This window comes from Lolium perenne, chromosome 3, assembly GCF_019359855.2.
Source record: "Lolium perenne isolate Kyuss_39 chromosome 3, Kyuss_2.0, whole genome shotgun sequence".
NCBI lineage: Eukaryota > Viridiplantae > Streptophyta > Magnoliopsida > Poales > Poaceae > Lolium > Lolium perenne.
Window position 1 is genome coordinate 317620718 of NC_067246.2, and position 22042 is coordinate 317642759.

A 22042-nucleotide genomic window follows, 5' to 3' on the forward strand; every position below is an offset into this window, starting at 1 on the left:
TCTCTAGTGTGGAGTCATGCGGCGTCGTGTCAACTGAACTCAGGCTATTGACTCTGACGGCGTACACACACGAGACGATGAGGCTGAGTCAGTTATATAGCTGGTCTCTCCTTCCCAACAAAATTTAGACGACGAAGACGACGACTCTCTCCATCCTCATCATCGATCAAATCAGGGCAGCGAGGATCCCCCATCCATCGGGATGGACTCCAACAGCAACGCCAATCCGCCGCCACCGCCGCCGCAAGGTCCGTCAGCCCACCTTCCATTCGATTAGTACCCAATTCGATTCAGTTGAGTCAATACTTGTCTTCTCCGCAGCAGATGCCGGAGGAGACGGCGACAAGGCGCCGGCCTTCGACGCGCCGCAGTCGCCGCCGGAGCCGGTGAGGGAGGACTACGTCCAGAACGCCGTCAAGTTCCTCTCCCACCCCAAGGTCAGGGGCTCCGCCGTCGTCTACCGCAGATCCTTCCTCCAGAACAAGGGCCTCACCAGCGACGAGATCGACGAGGCCTTCCGACGAGTACCCGTACGCCACCACTTCTCTACCTGCTCTACCTAACTTGACGCCCAGTCTCCTCTCATCTCCTCCGCTGTGCCGCGCTGTGCTGCAGGATCCGCAGCCCACCGCTGCCTCGCCGTCGACCCAGGCCCAGCCGCCTGCTCCTGCGGCCGCCGCGCCTCTGCAGACTTACGCGCAGCCGCAGTCAGCAATCGTTGTCGCTCAGCAGCATCCCAGGTTCACCTGGTACCGCGCCTTCGTCGCCGCGGGCCTCTTGCTCGGCTTCGGAGCCAGCGCTGCCGTCTTCATCAAGGTATCTTCACCTCCTCTCCTCTAAACGTGTACCAAGCTTAGCAACCAAGCTCACGCGTAAACAACACCAACAACCATGTTCAACTGCCTGCGCAGAAACTGTTCCTCCCGAGGCTCAAGTCGTGGATCCGCAAGGTCGTGGCCGAAGCCCAGGAGACCGCCGACCTCAAGTCCAAGATCGACGACGAGACCAAGGAGGCCGTCAGGGCTTCGTCAGAGGCCGTCTCTGCTATCGCCAGGACCAACCAGGAGTTGCTTGCTTCAAAGGATGAAGGTTTCACATCCATTGCTTTATGCTTCTTCACAATCTATCTCTTCCTCCCTGCCCGGATAATCCTTGTTAAACATTTAACTATACATGCAACTTTTCGCTCCGTTTCAGAACACTTCTAATCGCTGGTATGATATCCATTCTCTCTATGTGACAGAAAAGAAGATACTCGTGACTCTGACGCATGCGCTGGATTCCCAAGCAAAGGTGCTGAAATCGTTGAGCGAGTCGCTGAGTCATAGCAGGGACTCCGTAAATGTTACCAGGGAGGATAGGTTTGCGCACTATCGCCCGTTGGAAGATCATGCCGTGAGGAATGGTCAGTACCAGTTCTATGTACCGTCTCCTACTTCAGCATTTCTCTCTTTGTTGCATTCAGAATTTCAGATTAGGCTGCAAAGCTACTCAGCGGAACCATGCTAAAAACCTTGCTTCAGTGTTTCTTGCTTTGCATCAAGTTTTTTAGGATGCAAAGCTAGTCTACTTGCCGACGGAACCATGCTAAGAACCATGAACTCTACATTTCTCCATCATTTGTAAGGTCTTATGTTGCCATTCAATCCCAGTGTACGGGAAATGCTCCAACTTATTGTGTGGCAATGCCCTATGAAGCCATCGATATACATGCATGTCCTAGATTAGAAAGATCTTAATATGTATGATTGTAGTGTAGATGATGATAACTAAATCTCACCATATTTATTGTTTTTTGACCCTGGTGTTTAGGGCCTGTTAACACTCCATGGAGACCTCCTCAGGTGTGCACCTACGTTGTTCATCCTATTATACACTTACAATGATATATATGCTGGTGCTTTGGAGAATTCTCCTTTTTCTGAACTGCTTTTCTCCCTTTTGTAGCAACCTAATATGTATGGTGTGCCAAATGGTGACTTTGGTTCAGGTTAGTATATCTTGTTTAAGCTCCTAGATGCTTCCACGTTTCATGCTACTTAACCAATGGGGAGTTGTTTCTTTAGCAGGAAGGCCTTCATTTGCGCCAGCACCTACTGAACCTACATCTGGATCATTTTCAAGATCTTATGTTGAGGTAAGCCACCAGTCAGCTTATAATTAGCACACACCTTGCTTTTACTGAAATTAAACAATTAGTATGCACATAGCGACACCTTGTTTCTTGAATGTTGTCTTACTTATAGTGAGATATACTTCACCCAAAACTTTTTAACTATTAGCATAAATTTGCATTTATCCTGTCTTGGGATAATGCCCCCTAGTAGAGTTTAACTTTCCTTGGCCATAATGCCACCTAAGAGAGCTTGAGCTCACATCCTAATTACTTACACTTATGCTTTCAGCAGACAGTGCAGCGAGCGGATAGATCTTCTGGGAGTAAGGTGCAGCTCTGAATCTTCTCTTTGCTACAAACAAGAGTGCTTCTTTTTTGCTTGCAACTGATTTAGAGTTTATTTTTTGCTAATATATAGCAGCCATGGGAGATGCCGCAATACGCACAGCCAAAGCTTGGCTATGGATCCAACACCCACTTGAGCGAGGATGGATCATACTCCGAGGCTCAGGAGAACTATGGCCCTTCGTACCACCAGAACGGAAAGGCCCCTGATTTCCAAACGGAGGAGCCCAGGCCGCTGACATACAGTACCGGGGCTGAGGAAAGGCCGCCACCTCAGCGCCGCTGGGTTCCCCCTCAGCCTCCAGGCGTCGCCATGCCAGAAGCCGCGGCTGCCATACGTCAACCAAAGTCCCTTACAAAGCAACCGTCGAGCGACATGTCCGAGGCAGCTGGTGAGATGCAGGTGAATGGTGCCCAGAGTTCGTCTTCTGTTGCTGCCGAGGTGCCGGTCAATGGCAGCGCCGTGAGTGATGCTGGACGCGGCGAGATTGAAGAACAGGTGGAAGCCATCTGAGTAGCAGGCGGGCCAACCAACGACGCGAAGCAGTCTGTCTGAAGTTCTAAACAAGGTTCTAGTCCGTCTAGCAGTTTGTCATAAGCTTGTGAACATATTTGGGTTGCTTATTGCTACGGGGTAGCTGAAGATGGAATAAAACAGATCACTTTTATATCTTGCTATGTGGTTTTGAGTTTAGACTATGTATACTACTACTCTATACGCTGAAAAAATAGTAAGAAAAATTCTTATGGTTGTGTCTTCTGCACAATATTGTTTGTCTTGTTTGATTTTGAGAGATCGACCTGTTGGCTTCAGCTGGGACACGCTGTTACTTATCCAGGTTTTGCCTAACATGCTTGCCAGCTATACATTCTTGTCATGGGCAGTTGGTATTGTTGAACATGCATCGTTCACTTACGCATTTTTTCTCGGTTTGGGTGGCCAATTCAATTGGATCTTGATTGATCTGATGATCACCACTATTTATAAGGGAGTTTCAGCCAACATCATGAATTGCATGTTTATGTGCAGAGTTTTCTGGTGCTATCTCAGGTTGAAGATGGCACCTAGATGGACTATATATAGGATTGGAGTCCCAGGCTTATCAACTGCAGATGTAAGACACAGTATAACAAGTGGATATCAGTATCACTATCATCATGCCAAGAGAGATCAGCGAGGGAACAAGTACCATAGGTAGATACTACGCATTACATTAGAAACTCCATATTAGATCGTACTCAGTAGATTGCAATACACAGCTGCCATCTATGAATAGCCGGGAGAAGGAGGTTGAGTTTTTTTTTTTTTTTTTTTGTTCTAGCTGGGAAAATTGACAAGCAGTAGAAAACTATCCTTTTGTTTCAGTACTCCAATTTTTCCGATTCTACCCATGTCACCATGTGTATAGCCGTAGCTGTTCAACAGTTTCAGTTACTCAAGATACTATGAATCGACTTCCTGAGTGCAGCTCCTGTACGTGCTTTGCACGGAACAAGTAAGACATGCAATAATTGCTATAACTGTAGGGGATAAGCATACTGATCAGCTAAGTGCCTAGTGGATCTGTATCAAGCTATATGACGTGTGCTATGTGACGTGATATATGTAGGGTGAATATACTCCATGTAGTTATGAACTACGCAGCAATATATATATTGTGGATTTCCCTCATAGGCAAACATTCTTGGCACACCACATCTACATAAAGCGTCAAATTACAACGACAGATAAACATAGAAGCTTTGATCTTCGTTTTTTTAAAAGCTTTCATCTCTCTCAGAACCTGATCTCTCACAGGAAGTACAAAACTGAAAGATCACGGCCGTTATTATATCTGGTTACATTGCCAAAACTAAGTAGCTGTGCACTCACTGTACTTTCAGTAGCATAGCCCTAGCTCGATTTCGATGTTTCGATCACACGTAACTGCACGAACTCGTTACTCATCAGCCATTGCTGTCGTACTTGATTCCTCAGAGCCAGAGTGCACCGGCCTGGCGAAGGAGCGGCACGAGCTGGCCGCCGAGGTGCAGCGACATGACCCGGTCAGTGGGGCCGACGAGCGCGCCGCCGATGAAAACCGTCGGCACGGGCGGGCTCCGGCCGACCATGCCGGCGAGCGCTCTCTCGACGTCCTTGCCGCGGGGGTCCTTATCCAGCTCGTGCACCGCCCAGCTGACGCCCATCTCCGTGAAGAGCGTCTGCACAGCGTGGCACATGCAGCAGTTGCTCGCCCCGAAGATCACCACCGCCCGCTGCGACGCCAGCGTCCTCACCCTCTCCGCCGCCATTGCTGATCGGATTGTTTGGTGGCTAGCTACCTCCTTTTTATCGATCGATCGATGGATGATCTCAGCTCAGTTCACTTAGCTAGCTGTTGTTTCTTGGAGTTTGTTGAGATTCAGAGAGATTTTGGAGAAAGGAGATAGAACAAATGGGGAATTTCTGGGAGCTTCTACTCTATCCCAGCGTGCCCCTCTTCTACTTATATTTAGTTGTTTTACACTCTAGTCCTCCAAGTATTACATATTGACTTAGTTATACAACTCAACACTCCCCCTCAAGATGGGGCAAATGCATCATACAACCCCATCTTGCTACAAAAGGTAGCAAATAATCTTTCTGGCAAGCCCTTTGTAAAAATATCTGCTAGTTGGTTCGATGAATTCACATAGGGCATACAGATAATTCCTAGATCCAACTTCTTCTTAATAAAGTGACGATCTATCTCGATGTGCTTTGTTCGATCATGTTGCACGGGGTTGTTGGCGATATCAAGTGCCGCCTTATTATCACAATACAACATCAGTGGTTTTGATTGGAATAGGCCTAGCTCCATCAACAGGATTCGCAGCCATAAAACTTCGCACACACCATGTGTCATGGATCTGAATTCTGCTTCAGCCGTTGATCGTGCTACAACACTTTGCTTTTTGCTACGCCATGTAACAAGGTTACCTCCAACAAATGAGCAATAACCTGATGTTGATCTTCGATCCTCTAGGGAGCCTGCCCAGTCAGCATCGGTATAGCATTCCACTTGTAAATGACTATGTGGAGTGTACAATAATCCTCGACCGGGACAACCTTTGAGGTAGCGGATGATTCTGATAACAGCATCCATGTGTTGTGTTCGAGGATCATGCATAAACTGACTCACTACACTCACAGCGAAAGCAATATCTGGCCGAGTGTGAGATAGATAAATCAGACGTCCCACAAGTCTTTGATAGCGCCCCCGGTCGTCAGGCTCACCATCACCCTCATGGAGGCGGTGGTTCTGCTCAATTGGAGTAGGGGTAGGACGACATCCTGATAATCCAGTCTCCGAGAGTAGATCCAAGACATACTTCCTTTGGGAGAGATAAATTCCCTTGGGACTACGAGATACCTCAATTCCAAGAAAATATCGCAGTGGTCCCAAGTCCTTCACCTCAAATTCACTTGCCAATTTTGCCTTGAGTTGATCAATACTCTTGGTATCATCCCCGGTGATAACAATATCGTCAACATAAACTATTAAAATAGTTATATTTTTCATATTACGCTTATAGAATAGGGTATGGTCAGCATTGCTCTGTTTATAGCCCATTTGAATCATCACTTTCCTGAATCGATCAAACCAAGCATGTGGAGACTGCTTCAAACCATATAGGGATCGACACAAGCGCAGAACTTTACCTTCAGTTTGAGCGGTGTTAAAACCTGGTGGGATATGCATGTATATCTCCTCTTGAAGGTCCCCATGAAGAAATGCATTCTTCACATCTAGTTGGAATAGATCCCAGCCAAGATTTACTGCACATGATATTAGAGTCCTCACAGAATTCATTTTTGCCACCGGAGCAAAAGTATCATCATAGTCAATCCCATATGTTTGTGTATACCCCTTCGCTACTAGGCGAGCCTTGTACCGTTCCACCTTGCCGTCGGGGTTTTGCTTAACCGTGTACACCCACTTGCAGCCGACAGGTTCCTTACCGTGCGGTAGCTTTACAAGTTTCCAAGTGTTGTTTTTCTCCAAAGCTTTCATCTCCTCAATCATTGCTGCTTTCCACTTAGTGTCTTGCATGGCCTCTCTCCAGTCCTTGGGTATGGATATTGAATCGAGAGAAGCAATAAAAGTTTTAAAGAAGGGACTACAATTATCATAGGAGATGAATTTAGCCATGTCATGTTTGTAGCCAACACAGTCCTTAAGACGTGCTGGTATATCTCTAGATCTAATAGACTTTCGTAAGGCAATAGGAATGTCATGGACATTAGAAGAATTGGGAATAATTGCAGAGGGTTCAGTACCTTGCTCTAGTGTGTCTTGTGTCACTGAATCAGGAGAAGGTGACCTAGGACTTGGAGTTCCTGGCGTGATGGACTGCACATCTCTTATAGTGGGCGACAAAGCATGCATCTCATCAACAGTAGAGTCATGGCTGTTCTCAACAGTGTTCATGTCTTCCTCCCCCTGTGTACCTTCCGCATGTCGAGACACATCAATAGTAGGCATGGATAGCTCACCAAAAGGAATAGCTCCATCATCATTGTTCTCCCCCTCTCGACCAATCCGGGTAGGAGGAGAGGACAAAGGATGGCATGTATCATAGGATGGAGAATAGAATGGCTGGTTTTCACGAAAACTAACATCCATGCTCACAAAGAAACGACGCTCGGCTAGGCACCAGCAACGGTAACCCTTTTGAGTAGGAGAATAACCGACAAAAACACAACGAACAGCACGAGGATCAAGCTTTCCTACTGAACTCCTGTAGTCATGAACAAAACAAACACATCCAAACACTTTTGGTGGTACAATAAAGTGATTGGAACCAGTCAAGCATTCAACGGGGGTTTTATATTCCAGAATGCGCGAAGGCATACGATTTATTAAGTAAGCTGCTGTTTTCACAGCTTCGCCCCAAAGAAACTTGGGTACATTCATTGTAAACATGAGAGAACGTGCAACCTCTAATAAATGTCTATTTTTCCGTTCGGCTACACCATTTTGAGCCGCAGTGTTTACACATGTTGTCTGATGTATAATGCCATTTGAAGATAAGAAATTGCCAAAATCTTTATTAACATACTCAGTGCCATTGTCGGAACGAAATATTTTTACCTTTGCGTTATACTGGTTACGCACTAAGGCAAAAAAATCTTTAAATGCAGACAAAACTTCACATTTTTGTTTGAGCAAATAAAGCCAAGTGCATCGACTAAAACCATCAATAAAAGTTACAAACCATCGGTCTCCCAAAAGAGAATTTGTGACACAAGGACCCCAAACATCCGAATGAACTACCTCAAAAGGGGTTCTACATCTTTCACCACGACTAGGATACGTGGCCCTTGTATGCTTAGCTAGTTCACATGCATCACATACAAGATTATCCTTCCGACAAGAAGCATACATGGAAGGGAACATACGACCTAAGACACGAAAAGACAAATGACCAAGTCTACAGTGAAGAAGTAGCAACTCATCTGTGGACGAGGTATATGCAGCAAGAGCAAGTGGAGCTGCACCACTATTGAGATAATATAGTCCATCATGCTCGGTCCCAATCCCAAGTACCTTCCCTGTCTTCAGATCCTGAAAGACACAAAAGTCAGGTTCAAACCAAGCTCCACAATTAAGAGATTTAGTTATCGAGCTGACAGAAAGGAGGTTCACAGGGAAATTTGGAACATGTAAAACAGAAGTTAAAGGCAGGGATGGTGTGCATGTGATAGTTCCACACCCCATTATAGGGGATGAGGATCCATCAGCTATGCGGACCCTATCCTTTCCTGAACGAGGAATATATGAGGAAAAAAATTTGGGAGAACCTGTCATATGGTTAGTAGCTCCAGAATCAATTATCCAAAGATTATGTGAGGAGTTACTTGGGCTATGTGAGTAGTTCACACCTTGAGAAACATGGAAACTGGAGGTTGAGGCACCAGGACATTCAGTAGAGGCAGCAATGAGTTTAGACTTGAACTCCTCGAGAGCTTGTGCAGCTGCCGCTGATAAATCACCTGTGGATGAAGTCAGGTGTACTTGATCTTGCCTTTTACCCCGAACAGCATCAATATTGAACCTGCCACGTTGTCCTTGTTGCCAGCGAGGGGGGAATCCAATCAGCTCAAAGCAATCCTTCTTTATGTGACCAGTTTTCTTGCAATGGTCACATATCACTTGTGGTTTCCTCCTGTACTTGAGCTTACTAGCATTTGCTTGGTTGTCCCTGGAAGGAACAAGGGCTGGAACATGAGTCTCTGAAGAAAGAGCAGCCCGAGTATCAACACTTGCAGGAGAGGTCATGATCTGATTTGACAGGCGTGTTTCCTCCTCAAGAATGCTAGATATTGTTTCTTCAAGTGTCGGCCAATCTACAGCAGAATAGATCATTTGTCTCCGCAAATCAAACTCATCATTCAGACCATCTAGAAAGGTTTGAACAAGTATTGGCTGAAACCATTCACGAAGAAGATTCAAGTCTCGTGGATCATAAGGCTTGAATGGTCGAAAGAATTCAAGATCCCTGTATAATCTCTTCAGTTCACCGGCATACTCAGTTATGGTTTTCTTGCCTTGTTTGAGACGCCTCATCTCATGAAGCACCCTTGTCACTTGCATCTTATTTGTTCTGCCGGAAAGTTGTTGTCCAATTTCTTTCCATACTTCTGCTGCTGTTTGTAGATTCTCGACCTGCTCGCGGACTGAAGGCTCCATGGACCCCAACAACCACACCATCACTCGTTGTTGGTTTTGTTCCCATTGCTCCAACTCTAGTTTATCATCTGGTTTTACAGCATTGTCTTCCAGAAAATTTCCAAGACCATGAGATCCTAAGATCAGACTAGCATGACGAGACCAACTAAAATAATTTCCTGGTCCAGATAGTTTAACCGGGTTAGGCTCTAGGGTGATAGTTCCTTTGGATTTCTGCTGAGTTTGCTCTACAAGTTGAGCAAACAGTCTTTGCATACTATCACATAATTTTTCAACAGAGGAGACCTCTGACTTCTCTTCACTAGTATTTGGCATGGCTCTCTAACAAGGTGATACCACACTTTCCAATCACAAGCAGCAGATCTACCAGGGACTTCACCAAGGAGCACACGAACAAGCACACACAAGAATACGTACAGGAGACCCTTTTCTATTTCAGCAGCAAACGCGGCAGCACACCAACGAGCAGACCTCAGACCAATAACTGAAGCGAGTCCACACAGGAACTTACACGGTGATGCAAAAGTTAATCTTCCCTACACACGACAAGAACTGATGGAGTTTCCCCCAGCTGCAGCGATGAACGCAGATGGGCGGCGACCTTGAGTGCTCGGCGGCGGCGGCACCAACAGATGAAATCTCCGAGACAAACGACGAACCGCGGTGACACAGCACCACTACGAACTCAATCAAGCGCAGCAAGATCTCACTGGATCGATCTGCTCTGATACCATGTTGAGATTCAGAGAGATTTTGGAGAAAGGAGATAGAACAAATGGGGAATTTCTGGGAGCTTCTACTCTATCCCAGCGTGCCCCTCTTCTACTTATATTTAGTTGTTTTACACTCTGGTCCTCCAAGTATTACATATTGACTTAGTTATACAACTCAACAGAGTTTTATGGTGGTGATGACTGAACGGTGTCTATTTATAGATGTTCCATCTGATGGGGCAAATCGAAGAAGTGGAGGTAGTCAGCGCAGAATATATGTTCTCTGCCAAGATATTCTAAGTACCACTAATTTTGTGACCTTTTTCTTTTAAAAAGGGGCCAATGTTAGTTTCTGTTATCCGATTCAGTAAATTATGTACAATGATATTTCGAATAACTAAAATTGGCGGTGAATTGCGGTTCGAGACATGCTGAACTTAATTGGTTGTTTAAGCATTTGAAAACGGATGGTGGTATCGATCAAATTCGATGTCCTTCGGTTGATGATTCATTAGGTTAATAGGTTCCTCCTTTTGCCACTTCAGATTTTTTAATTGCCACTTCAGTTGACAAAGAATACATATCCTTTGGTGTGGACATCGTGCATCATGTTTTATTTCGGATGCAATTTGGCTAGCACATCCTTTTTAATTGGCCTACTTTGTATTCTTGACGTGGCACCACGGGGTCATTAGGAATTTCCACCTCGAGATAGGAATAAATTGGCAGGAATAAGTAGGTGATGAATTTCAACACCAAATAGGCAGTAGGCACAGGAAGAATAAGAGCTCCCTTTGCATGTGAATATCTCTAGAATAAGCTTACAGTAATGCTTACTTAATTCAGAAGGCAGTAAGGCCATCTAAAAAAAGTCAGTAAGGTACATCCAAATGCATATTTTATTATTTTCTATATTTTCTTAATCAAATATCAGCAGTGCTAAGTTGTTTCATAATCTGTCACACAAATAAGAATTTTATGGATTGTACTTCCATTGTTTAGGGTTGTGTGTGGATCCTCGTTATGCAGAGGTAAGGTGTAAACTATATTGCTTATGTCATTTTGATGCGACAATTAAGTTAATGAAAGCTCTGTTTATCAAAAAATATATTACCAAAGATAGGGCGAGTATATCGTGGATATGCTTTCCGGCAAAGAGCTCGTGATCCTATTATCGATGGTTTTTTTTATTAATCCTGGGGTGCATGTCCACTCATGTTAAAATTTTAACTTTTCTGCACAAACATTTTCATTTACTTTTTTACATTTTTTGTGGAGATAGATCCTACTATTACAGGCAGAGGTGCAGAGCTACGTGGGTACATAGGTATACAAATGCACACTAATTAATTTTTACAATAGGCTTGGAATACATTTATCTGGCTCGAATATATAGAACATCCTGTTAATTGCATGTTGGATCCACCAATGCATACTATAACCATGTAAATTTGAATCCATAATATGACATATATTCAGCTTTTTTTTTACATTTAATGCCATATATATTTATAGTAGCAAATAGTACATGGCAGTGGAAGGAAAAAAAGAGTTTTCTAAAATCTATTTATTTTTTTATTTTTGTGAATGCCACATGTAGTCATACTTTGGCACCAAAACTTACAAGATCATATATTACATTCTTATGTATACTATGGAAAACATACAAAAAAAATATAACTAGTTTCTTAAAAAGAAGGTTGAACCCATGGCTTCTTCATCGACTGATGAACACTTTTATCCAGAACTGTTACATTTTAGCTCAAGATGTTCAAAAAAAAAAATCAATGTTGTCTATAGACATTACCAAAATTTAATAAGTGCTTAACTAAACAGAGCCTTGTCGTTGATGGAAAATAATAACTTGAAAGTCAAATCTGCAGGGAAGAGATAGATTGAACAGGATAAAAGGAGAAGTAACGAAAATTCGACAAGCTCGGTGGCAATAGCCTTTTTCATCAATGCAAGGTGAAGTAAGGCTAGCTTCTTTTGAAGACAAGAAAAAAAGTCTAACTGCTAGTACTACTTATGCTAATTAATTAAGGCATTTTTGAAACGTTTACTTATGTGCACGATTGGTTGATACCCTTTTAGTATTTTTAGTGCGTAGAATATCATAGGATAGGATAGCATGGAGGTGAAATTTTGGCTCATGGATCCCCGTTAACCCTCTATATATGTCAATAAATACTAAAAAGATATGTCACAAAAATATGTTATAAACCATCCGTGTAGAGAATATATGCAGGCATGAGCATGTCAAATCTGAGCCTGAAGTATAAAAGTATGTGATCTACACAAAAATGACTTATAATGTTTGCAATATTGTTCACAATATATCTAACTATGGGTTCCTCTTTTTTTTGTGGGTGATATACGGTCGTATTTTTTCTTAAAAAATTGCATGAGTAAGTATCAGGGTGACATGTACAGGTGTGAATTATTACAACTTTTTTTTGGAAACATTTAAATCGCGTTTTCCACTTTTTTAAAAAAATCAGGGTCCATGACACCTGGGTTCTCCACCGTATTTCCGATGATATAACTCCCTTAGATCCATAATACTTGCCGTGTCTTTATTTCAAATTTATTTACTTAAATTTAAAATAAACTCACAATAAGTACGGAGTATAATGGATTGGGGGAGTAGAACATATTTGTGTCACCCCTACCTATTTTTCCGAATTACAGTACTAGGCACTGTGGCGCGTCCATGGAGTGGGATGCGAATGCGATGCGATCAGCCATCTGGATGGAAATCCAGGTGGATGATACATAGGCATGTTCCGCGAGTCCAGTCGACATGCATGGTTGGAATCCAAGGTCGTTATCATTTTTTTATTTCATCTGCAAAGGATTGATTGATGCTGATGACAAAAAGGAGACGGGACATATATTAGCTTTTGCCTTTCGAAGCTACTTCGTTCAGATTCGAGAAAACAAAAAGGAGACAGATATTATAAGCTGCTTCCGAAGTCACTTCCACCTGTGCTGACCGCCTGCACACAGTTCGATTGATCGGTTCCTGATTAGACAGAACAAGGGTACCTGATTGTAGATACGATGCGATTATGATTTGATCGGAGCTGGTGCCCCTGGTTTTTCCCCGCCGGCCGGTGCGCCTGGAACGCGTGAGAGAGTGAACGTGCACACGCCGGCTCGGACGTGAGGTCAGTCGACGGTGATCCGCCAGAAGTGCTCGCCAGCCGGCTGCCGGACCGAAAGGCGAACGACGGGAACAACGGACACACATATTCGCCTACTTGATCTGGAGGGAGAGTCGGCCGGCCGGATCGGACCCAGACGCTCGCGCCGCCCACCATTTCCCGCATGCAGGTTGCGCAACACATCTACCGACCTCAACCGCGAACTGAATCACACCATGTTCGATCGTGTACCTGCCACTGCCATCATCCAAGGGCTACCAATTAATGTTAATCATAGCCTCCTTTTTTCATCAGTTTGAACATTTAGTTTAATTGGTTAGTGCATCAATCAAGTTCGAGAGACCCTACTCACGTAGTATTAAAAGATAAAGAAAAAAAAATACGGCCCACATCGGATTCACATTAAGGATTTTTTGTTTAATTGGTTAGTGCATTAAGCTTTCACGACTAGAATGCCTTTGTTTGCTTTTGTTTCACAAAAAGAGTATGACATGTTCTCCGTGCATTCTTAGCCATAACTAGCTTAATATTTGTGCGTTGTTACTGGATGATAATTAAATTTGCGCGGAGGCATTATCTTGTCTTGCGTTTTCTGTTTTGTAAATTTGTGTGACTAGGGCAATGCATTTGTGTGATCTTTGACGATGCCACAACAAAAATGTACACATGTTGGGTCCTTTCATACCCACAATCGACACAATAAGCATCAAGCTCCTTCAAATCCAACAAAATATACAATCAACTTTAGAGCACATAAAATAGGAAAATTAAAAAGATAAAACATAAGGTCATGCTCCTTCAAATCCAACAAAAGAAAGAACAAGTGAAAACACCAAGACACATATATTGCATCGATTGATACCACGTGTACCGTAACTCTCGTGGCATTCAGAAATAAGTGTTTTATTTGCACCATTTAACTAGCCTTGATTTTCCAGAGTTGACTCAGTCAACACCATGTTAGTTTTGAAGAAATAACAAACACCTCTATAACTGCTATGGCGTACAATGTGACATGAAAAGTTCAAATAAAAAATGGCACTAAAACTAAAATTGACATCAACTAGCATGGATGTGGCTTTCTTATCTTATATATATGCAAAAGATAAATAATACAGTAATATTACTCGAGCAAAAAGACAAGAGGAAATTAAAATGACATTAATAGAAAGCACAAGGTTTTCGTTGTCTAAGTGGAATTCTTATTTAGAATCATATCAATTCAAAGAGATTTATTTCTCAATTGTTTTGTTAATTTTTATTCTGAAACCCTAATTTTTTTTTGAAGAAGCGCAGGAGAGCTGCGATTTCATTGATAGAGGAAAAGAGTTACAGGGAACTCAAAGTACAAAAGGTTACAAGAAGGCCCCCCGGAGGTAGCCCGAGCACATGCGATTACTCTCGCGCTCTAAGGTGCCGGCAACCCGCCAACGCCCAACACGATCGCTCATCTATAATATCGCCAAGTACCTCGACCGGTCGACGCTCGCGGGCCCGGAAAATCCGGTCGTTACGTTCGCGCCATATGGCCCAAATGACCAGGAGAGCGATAGACTTGCAAGCCTTCACCTCCGTTGGCGCGGCACATGCAAGGGAGGCTAGCCAAGCCGACAGAGGGCCCGGAGAAAGCCAGGTCCCCGCCCGGAGAGGGCCCAAGACTTGAAACCCTAATTTTGGAAAGCAAGAATTCTAAATTTTGTTGGGTTATTTCAAAAATGGATCAACATTCAACTTTCCATTGTTCAATTACCCACATATATGACTTGTTAGGTGGTACGTTGAGGTGGGATGCCATTAACCACCACACTCTCTCCTTTAACAGCAAAGACTAGCTCAATACTCACATGTTCTTATGAGATAATAAATGAGTTTATGGAGATATTTCCTAAATTATATTCAGTTTTGAGGATGTCTCTATCAAGGGCAATGTGCTTCTCTGATATTTAACCGAGTAACTACGTATATGGTAAGAAATCAGTTAAAAATTAAACATGCAACATTTGAAAATAAATACATTCAGAGACAAAAAATGGAGTTTAAGATGAAATGCTATTAATACTAGGTCTTTAACTACTGACAATCAATATAATGAACATCAAACCTAGAACATGTATAGTAATAATTGAAGATATCATCATGTTTCATCACATTAAACAAACAAAAAAATAATAAAAATGAAATCTTGCTCTTTTAGGCCCAACAAAGCAAACTCGAAAAAACACCATGACTCATACGTTATCTCAATTGACCATTACTATGATTTTTTCCACACATAACTTGTTGGGTTATTTCAAAAATAAATATTTTATTTTGTAATATTTAATTGTTTTAATTTTCACCCCTCTACTCAATCGATAGACCTGTAAGTTTAAAAAGTGATGCCATAATTTTCTCCCCTCTACCCAATCGATAGGTCTTACATGGGCATGCTTACCGGTTCTGGCTGATGATGCTGGCCTGGGCGTCGACACAATTCAAGGCATGTCCCAACTGATGTACTTTCTCCACGGGAGCTCAATGCCGATGCGGGTGGTTATTGCCATGATTTTGACGAGATATCCTCCAAAGTTCTGTGTGGAAAATTTAGAGACCATACTGTTCATATCATTTTTTGTCCTCAGTTCCGAAGATGTGATGGACATGTGATCACCTAGCGGATTCTTTTTAATTAGAAGTTCCCTGGGCTTTTAGCAGAAATCAAATTCAGTTGTCGGTTGTAGATGAACCCATTATTGAAAACATACTTTAAAGTGTCAAAACATTGAGGATTTTTTTCATGTACATCAAGAGATTCTATGTTTGCATACAAGTTTTCATGAAAAACTAATATTGTTTTTGTCCCGTGTAAAAAAGATAAATTTCGATGTAGCAAGGTGACTATTCACGAGACATTTTTTGTCTTTTTTATACATGCCAGATAAAATGTTTTTTTTACTTGTGTGCGAACATAGAGTCTTCAGATGCACACACCAATTTTTTTAAAAACTTTTCTGACATATTGAAATTTATTTTTTTATGTATTTTCATAATAGATTCATATAATGGGAACCAAAACACCACCACCGGCTTTTAGTGCGTTTTTTTATTTGTCAGGGTTCTTTTCTGCAATTTGGGAACAACGGATCCAAATTTGGATATGTCTGGTTATTCCTCACTTAAATTGATTCCTCATCAATATCAAAATACAGTGATGTCACATTATGTTGCTCATATCATGCTGATCAACTCAGCGAATCTGTGAATCTATATCGATATTATATATGTAGAGTAAATATACTCCATGAACTGAGCAGCATCTTATATATTTTGGAACATTCTTAGCTCACAGCGGCTTGGTAAAGCATCAAAATTTCAACGACAATATAAACATATAAGCTTCTTTCTTTTTTGAACGAAAGCTTCATTTTTCTCGGAACACTCATCTCTCACAGCACAGGTAGTACACAACTCAAAGATCATACCCGTTAATACATTGGACGATCTTTTCGATTTTAAGTAGCTGCACGCACTATATATACGATAACTAGCTTAGCTCAATTTCGAGGCTGCGATTACAGGTAACTGCACGTAGGCATCAGACATTGCTGTCGCCTTCAGTTCTTCAGAGCCAGAGTGCGCCGGCCTGGCGGAGGAGCGGCACGAGCTGGCCACCGAGGTGCAGCGACATGACCCGGTCGGTGGGGCCGACGAGCGCGCCGCCGATGAAGACCGTCGGCACTGGCGGGCTCCGGCCGACCATGCCGGCGAGCGCCCTCTCGACGTCCTTCCCGCGAGGGTCCTTGTCCAGCTCGTGCACTGTCCAGCTCACGCCCAGCTGCGTAAAGAGCGTCTGCACCGCGTGGCACATGTAGCAGTTGCTCGCCCCGAAGATCACCACCGCCCGCTCCGACGCCAGCCTCCTCACCCTCTCCGCCGCCATTGCTGATTTGGTGGCTAGCTAGCTCTTTGTTTCTCTCTCTTTCGCAAGGTCTTGATCGATCAGTCTAATCAGCCCAGTTCACTTGAGCTAGCTAGCTAGGCTGTTGTTTCTTGGAGTTTTATGATGGTGATGACAGAACGGTTCTTATTTATAGATGACAGGGTCAAGTGCAGTGACAGGGAAGAGGTGGTCGGTGCAATATCACGCCGCCTGAACGTGGCTAATCGGGAAGAATATATGTTCTCTGTCGAGCAGTTCACCACTTTTCTGATCTTTGCTTTTTGGAGGAGCCAAAACTCTACAGTTGATCTGAAATAATTATGTTTCGAACACTAAACTTGGAGACGAATTAAGGTCCAGGAACATACTGAGCTTTAGGTATTAACTAAAGCATCGATCGAAAACGAATGGTTGTGTAGATCGAATGGTGGTTTGATGATTCATTTTGTTCCCTGATAAGCTTGGTTTAGATCCACCCTCATTGCGCCCTTTAACCATTTCAGTTGACAAAGAATACTTACCCTTGGAGTGGAGATCGTGTATCACGTTTTCTTTGGGACGCCATTTGGCTAGCACACCATTTTTTAACTGGCCTACTTTGTATTCTCGACGTGTCACCGCGACATCATCAGGAATTTCCACGTCGAGGTAGGAATAAAAACAGCTAGAAATAAGTAGGTAATGAATTTCAACGCCAACTAGGCAGTAGGCACACAAAGAAAAAGGGATCCTTCCCTAAAAAAAGAACAAAGGGATCCTTAATACGTTGTGAATGTCGGCAATAGAAAATAATTGAAAAAAAAGTAAGATTGAACCTAGTAAATGTATATTTACCATATTTTGCAAATCAAGATGACGCCGAAGCTGTGGAACCAAAACAATTGAGGTATACTCGAGACCAATGTCATATATAGGTCCATGGCATATCATACGTATCAATTTTGCTAGTTCTCAGCTATATTTAGTTCTCAGTCGAGTCCTACGCCATCAGATTTGCATAGTGATTCGTGCACTTGAGTTATAAGTTGGGTTGCAACTAAGATTTTTTCAATTGCAAGTTATGTTATAACTGAATTTTATCTGTTGCAAATAAGGTTGCAACTAGCAAAAATATCTCTTGACCATTAGATTTGCTTTGTGACTCGTGTTGATGGTGAAGGTTACAATTGAGATTCGATGATGTCATCTGACTAGGAACTAAGTAAGTTCTTATTCGAGTTAGAATTAGTCACACCATATTTGTATATATGTTCTGCACAAGTTCTCCTTGCCAGGAGTTGACTGAACCTTTTGTCGACATGGTGTTTCACCTCTGTGGCCGATGTCCAACATGTATTCAAATGGTAGACATTTAGTATAAAATTATTAAGAGTTTTTCAAATTTATTTTTTGATGTGCACTCCAAATAAGTGATCTTGGAAAATTTGGTGTCATAATTTGACTATGTGCATTTTGTCAAAAAAGAAAACAAATTATTGTGCATCTAAACATGTATAATATTGAATCTAGCTATACTGTTTTGTCTTCCTTTTTTGTGCAAGACATCTATACTCATAATTTTGTAACAAAATTTACAAGGTCACATGGCATGTGATATTCAATATCTATGAAATTAAAATGTTGAATTTCAACAGATTACGATATAAACATTTACTTTTTTTAATACATGCACTAGCACGCGGGTACAAGAAAAATCCTTGGCAACTAGCTTAAGGGCAGTTCATGTATAATGATTGATAATGCAATCCTTTCTTATGCTACACATGTCATAACTTGCAATAGTCTTTGTGCGGTGTGTGTGAGTGTGTGTGCGCGCTGTACCTGTGCATTTCTCGGGCCGGGCCGGGCCGACCAAAGCCTGACGGGAAAAACCTTAGCCTAGGCCCGGCCCAGCTCGACCGTCGGGCCGAAAAATTGGCCCAAGCCCGGTCCATCACAGTGAAAGCCCGTCGGGCCTCGGGCCTCGCCGCTTCAGTAAATGGCATAAAATCACAGCTCAGGCCCAGCCCGGCCCAAGCATCAGGCCAAAAAATCAGGCCCCGGCCCAGCCCACAAGCATGCTCGGGCTGGCCGAAGCCCGGGAATTTTGGACCGGGTTGGGCCGGGCCGAGCGGGCTGGGCTGCCCATGGCCAGGTATGGTGTGCGCGGGGTTCTTGGTAATTTTAGTGAGTAGAATACTGGGAGTACATTGGAGGTAATATATTAAACATGTATTTCAGGTTTAATAAATGTAAATACATTTTAGCTTATATTTTGCTTAAATTTGCGACAAGTACTTAGTTCTTGTGAAAATAAGAACATTTCGTGTCTTTACTATTATATTGCTACGTCATCAAAAATATTTGATGTCAAATATTAGAGACATCTGAACAGTCTAATCACGTTAAATAGCTCATGCTTGATATCTAGCCCGTCCAATGGGTTATTTGAAACATCGTTCTCTTCTCCCCTCATCTCGCGCACAAGCATTCACACACTTGCCAAAAATAGTCATCAAATCACATCTGACTTTTCATGCGGCAAATCGCACTATCAAATCACATCTTACTTGCCAAACTTTGCACGGAGTAGATCAAATCAAGTCAAAACCGGCAGCTCATCTTCATCTCCTCCATCAAAATCGAGGTCCTAGCCCAGCGACCCAGACCTGAGTGGCGGCGGCGGCGGCAGCGGCAGGCGAGGGCCTCACGCATCACTCGGCGGTGACCCAGACTTGAGTGGCGGCGGAAGCAAAGGACCTTGCGTGGCGGCATCTCCCCGTTGGAGGGACAAGCGAGAACGGCGCAGCTATAAATCAAGGGCCACGGACCCGTGGGACTGCAAGAGGATTATTCTGCGGGAGATTCAAGATCGCCGGTGTCTGTCTCTGCAGCGGTTTGCTCAACGTCGCCAGCTGCACCGGCTCCTCGAAGCCTCAAAGTCCATCCCATGCGACAAAGGGATTCATGACATGCCGAACTACACACCGCCTTCTGCCGGCATCGTTGTCGCCTGACACCACCACGTCCCGCAGCCGCTTCTCACCCACCGCATCATTTCGCAATTGCCTAGCAACACCGGCCTTCCCTATCTCAGTGTCTCGCACCGCTGATGATAGCCTCCGAGTTCCCTCCTTGGCAAGGCTTCGACCACCTACCTCAATCAATTTTATGGTTTTAGGGCATCTCCAGCGGCGCGATGCATTTTAATGTCCGCGAGCGTAGGGCGCAAAAATGACCGTTTTTTTCCGCGTGTCCGTTTGCGTCTGGGGTCTGCTCCAGCGGGATGACGCATTTTTTTCCTTTTTTGACACAGTGTTCATTTAAACATAGTTTCAAATATAACATTTTGAAACATGATTTTACACAAACTAACACATAGTTTGGAACATGGTTTACACAAACTAACACATAGTTTGAACCATGGTGGACACAAATAAAACATTGCAAAATGACGAACTCGGCGAACTTGTCCGGTAGCCGCTTGATGGCGAGTGGGTCGTCGTCGATGCGGAGGAGGAACTCGAAGCAGCGCTCCTCCTGCGAGGACGAGGAGGGCACAGGCGACGGCGAGCGTGGGGCCGTAGCTGCTCCACCATGGCGGCCCCTGCCCCGGCCACGGGGGCGCCTAGGGCCGCGGCCTCGACCGCCTCGCCGGCCACCAGGACCGGCCATGGACTTTCTCGCGGGCTTGGCTGCGTCGCAGGAACACCTTGGCGGCGCTACGGTCGAGCTTTGTGGAGGCTAGGGTTTCTTTGGAGGAGTGGATGAGGAAGAAGAACGCGCGCCCCCTTTATATAGGCCGGCGGCATGCGGTGGCCGCGGGACGCGTGGCGTCGCCATTAACGTGGTTGGCGGAGGTGGGCGGCCACTCGGCAGCCGAGGCATCGTCGCCATTAACGTGGCGCAGAGTGCCGAAGCGACGCAGCTTTGCAGTCGCTGGCGCGTTTGAGAAGACGCATCGACGCAGGATCGCTGCCAGGCGGGCCAGCCGAAACGTCCGCCAGACACGAGCGGACGTTTCCGTCCGCAGAGACGCATCCGAGGCGCATATTTGGGCCAGGTTTGCGTCTCCGCGGACGGCCCGGTCACTTTGCGTCGCCCCGCTGGAACAGGGCCCAGACGCATTTCCGGTCACGGCGGACGAAACGGTCACTGAGCATCCGTTTGCGTCGCGCCACCCTTATGGTTCGTACCATGTACCTCCACCCCCATGCTTGCACGATAGGATTGTCGCCCCGGCTCACAACCAGCATCACCAAACTACCTGCTTGGTACTATCATCCTCTGTATACCTCTTTTACTTCTATCCGATTATTCTTCCAAATGGTCATGTTGATGTGGATTAGTGTACTGAGTTAACCCTTCAACCTGTTACAGAAAGATGATTTATAGTAGATGTTGCAGGAAGAAGATTTATAGATCGATTTTGGACGACTAAGGAAACACAAAAGAGGATCCAAATGCAAGTTTGTCTTTTGATTTTGCTCAGCTATGTAAGTTTGCCTTTTGATTTTGATCAGCTATATAGATATATCGAGCTAGGTATAACTTTTCCATTTGACATAAACCAATTAAATATGAAGACAAGAGGACCAGGACATCTCAAGGCCAAAGCATTAGCTGATTATTGGATTGCGGAAGTGAGAAATGTTAACAAAGGTGATGAAAGGAATGTGGTCAAAACCAGTGGCGGAGCTCCCATTCTTGCATGGTCGGGCATCCGCCAGAGCTAATTACGGCCTAAGCTTGTTGTGTCTTGTAGCTCATGTGTGTGCGTGTCCTAGGGAAATAAACCAACTAGCAAGAGATATGGCCATGGTGGAATTTACTAATCAGTGCAAATAGGTCAGAGATCCTATTTAGAGTCACTAGTGTCTGGATTACTTGGATTTGCGCCACACTCTTTGCTATAAGTAAGCAGTTCTGTCATACCTAAAATTTAGTTCATCCTCCACCACTGGTCAAAACACTCAAACATACATGTCTCTAATGGAAGCACACAGGAAAGCCTTGTGACCATGCACTAGCATTCATAAATGTTTTGCAAGATCCCAACTTTGTCAACATGGAGGATTATGTACATGATC

At 44.0% G+C, this 22042-nt stretch overlaps 3 protein-coding genes and 1 long non-coding RNA gene across 12 annotated transcripts; 1 reads left to right on the plus strand and 3 right to left on the minus strand.

Moving 5' to 3' along the window:
- Positions 1 to 46: 46 nt before the first annotated feature.
- Positions 47 to 3221, plus strand: LOC127345583 (peroxisomal membrane protein PEX14). 9 transcript variants are annotated; one of them, XM_051372070.2, is made up of 10 exons: positions 47 to 248; positions 322 to 530; positions 616 to 816; positions 912 to 1089; positions 1244 to 1405; positions 1813 to 1844; positions 1948 to 1990; positions 2067 to 2137; positions 2406 to 2444; positions 2535 to 3221. In XM_051372070.2, exons 1-10 carry the CDS (start codon positions 203 to 205, stop codon positions 2973 to 2975), a joined length of 1422 nt encoding a protein of 473 aa, XP_051228030.1. In that variant the 5' UTR covers positions 47 to 202; the 3' UTR covers positions 2976 to 3221. The 9 variants fall into 9 exon arrangements, with proteins under 9 accessions (XP_051228030.1, XP_051228032.1, XP_051228033.1 ...); XM_051372072.2 differs by having other exon boundaries at positions 2538 to 3221; XM_051372073.2 differs by having other exon boundaries at positions 2409 to 2444.
- Positions 3222 to 4132: 911 nt separating this feature from the next.
- LOC127345587 (putative glutaredoxin-C2) lies at positions 4133 to 4902 on the minus strand. The gene has a single exon (XM_051372082.2). The coding sequence runs from the start codon at positions 4751 to 4753 to the stop codon at positions 4436 to 4438; it is 318 nt and encodes a 105-aa protein (XP_051228042.1). The 5' UTR covers positions 4754 to 4902; the 3' UTR covers positions 4133 to 4435.
- Positions 4903 to 7638: 2736 nt separating this feature from the next.
- On the minus strand, positions 7639 to 10048 carry LOC127345585 (uncharacterized). Its single transcript, XR_011754350.1, has 2 exons — positions 8367 to 10048; positions 7639 to 8049 (listed from the first exon to the last, which is right to left on the minus strand). It is a non-coding gene; the product is annotated as an uncharacterized lncRNA (long non-coding RNA).
- Positions 10049 to 16266: 6218 nt separating this feature from the next.
- Positions 16267 to 17002, minus strand: LOC127345586 (putative glutaredoxin-C2). The gene has a single exon (XM_051372081.2). The coding sequence runs from the start codon at positions 16971 to 16973 to the stop codon at positions 16656 to 16658; it is 318 nt and encodes a 105-aa protein (XP_051228041.1). The 5' UTR covers positions 16974 to 17002; the 3' UTR covers positions 16267 to 16655.
- Between the last annotated feature and the right edge of the window lie 5040 nt (positions 17003 to 22042).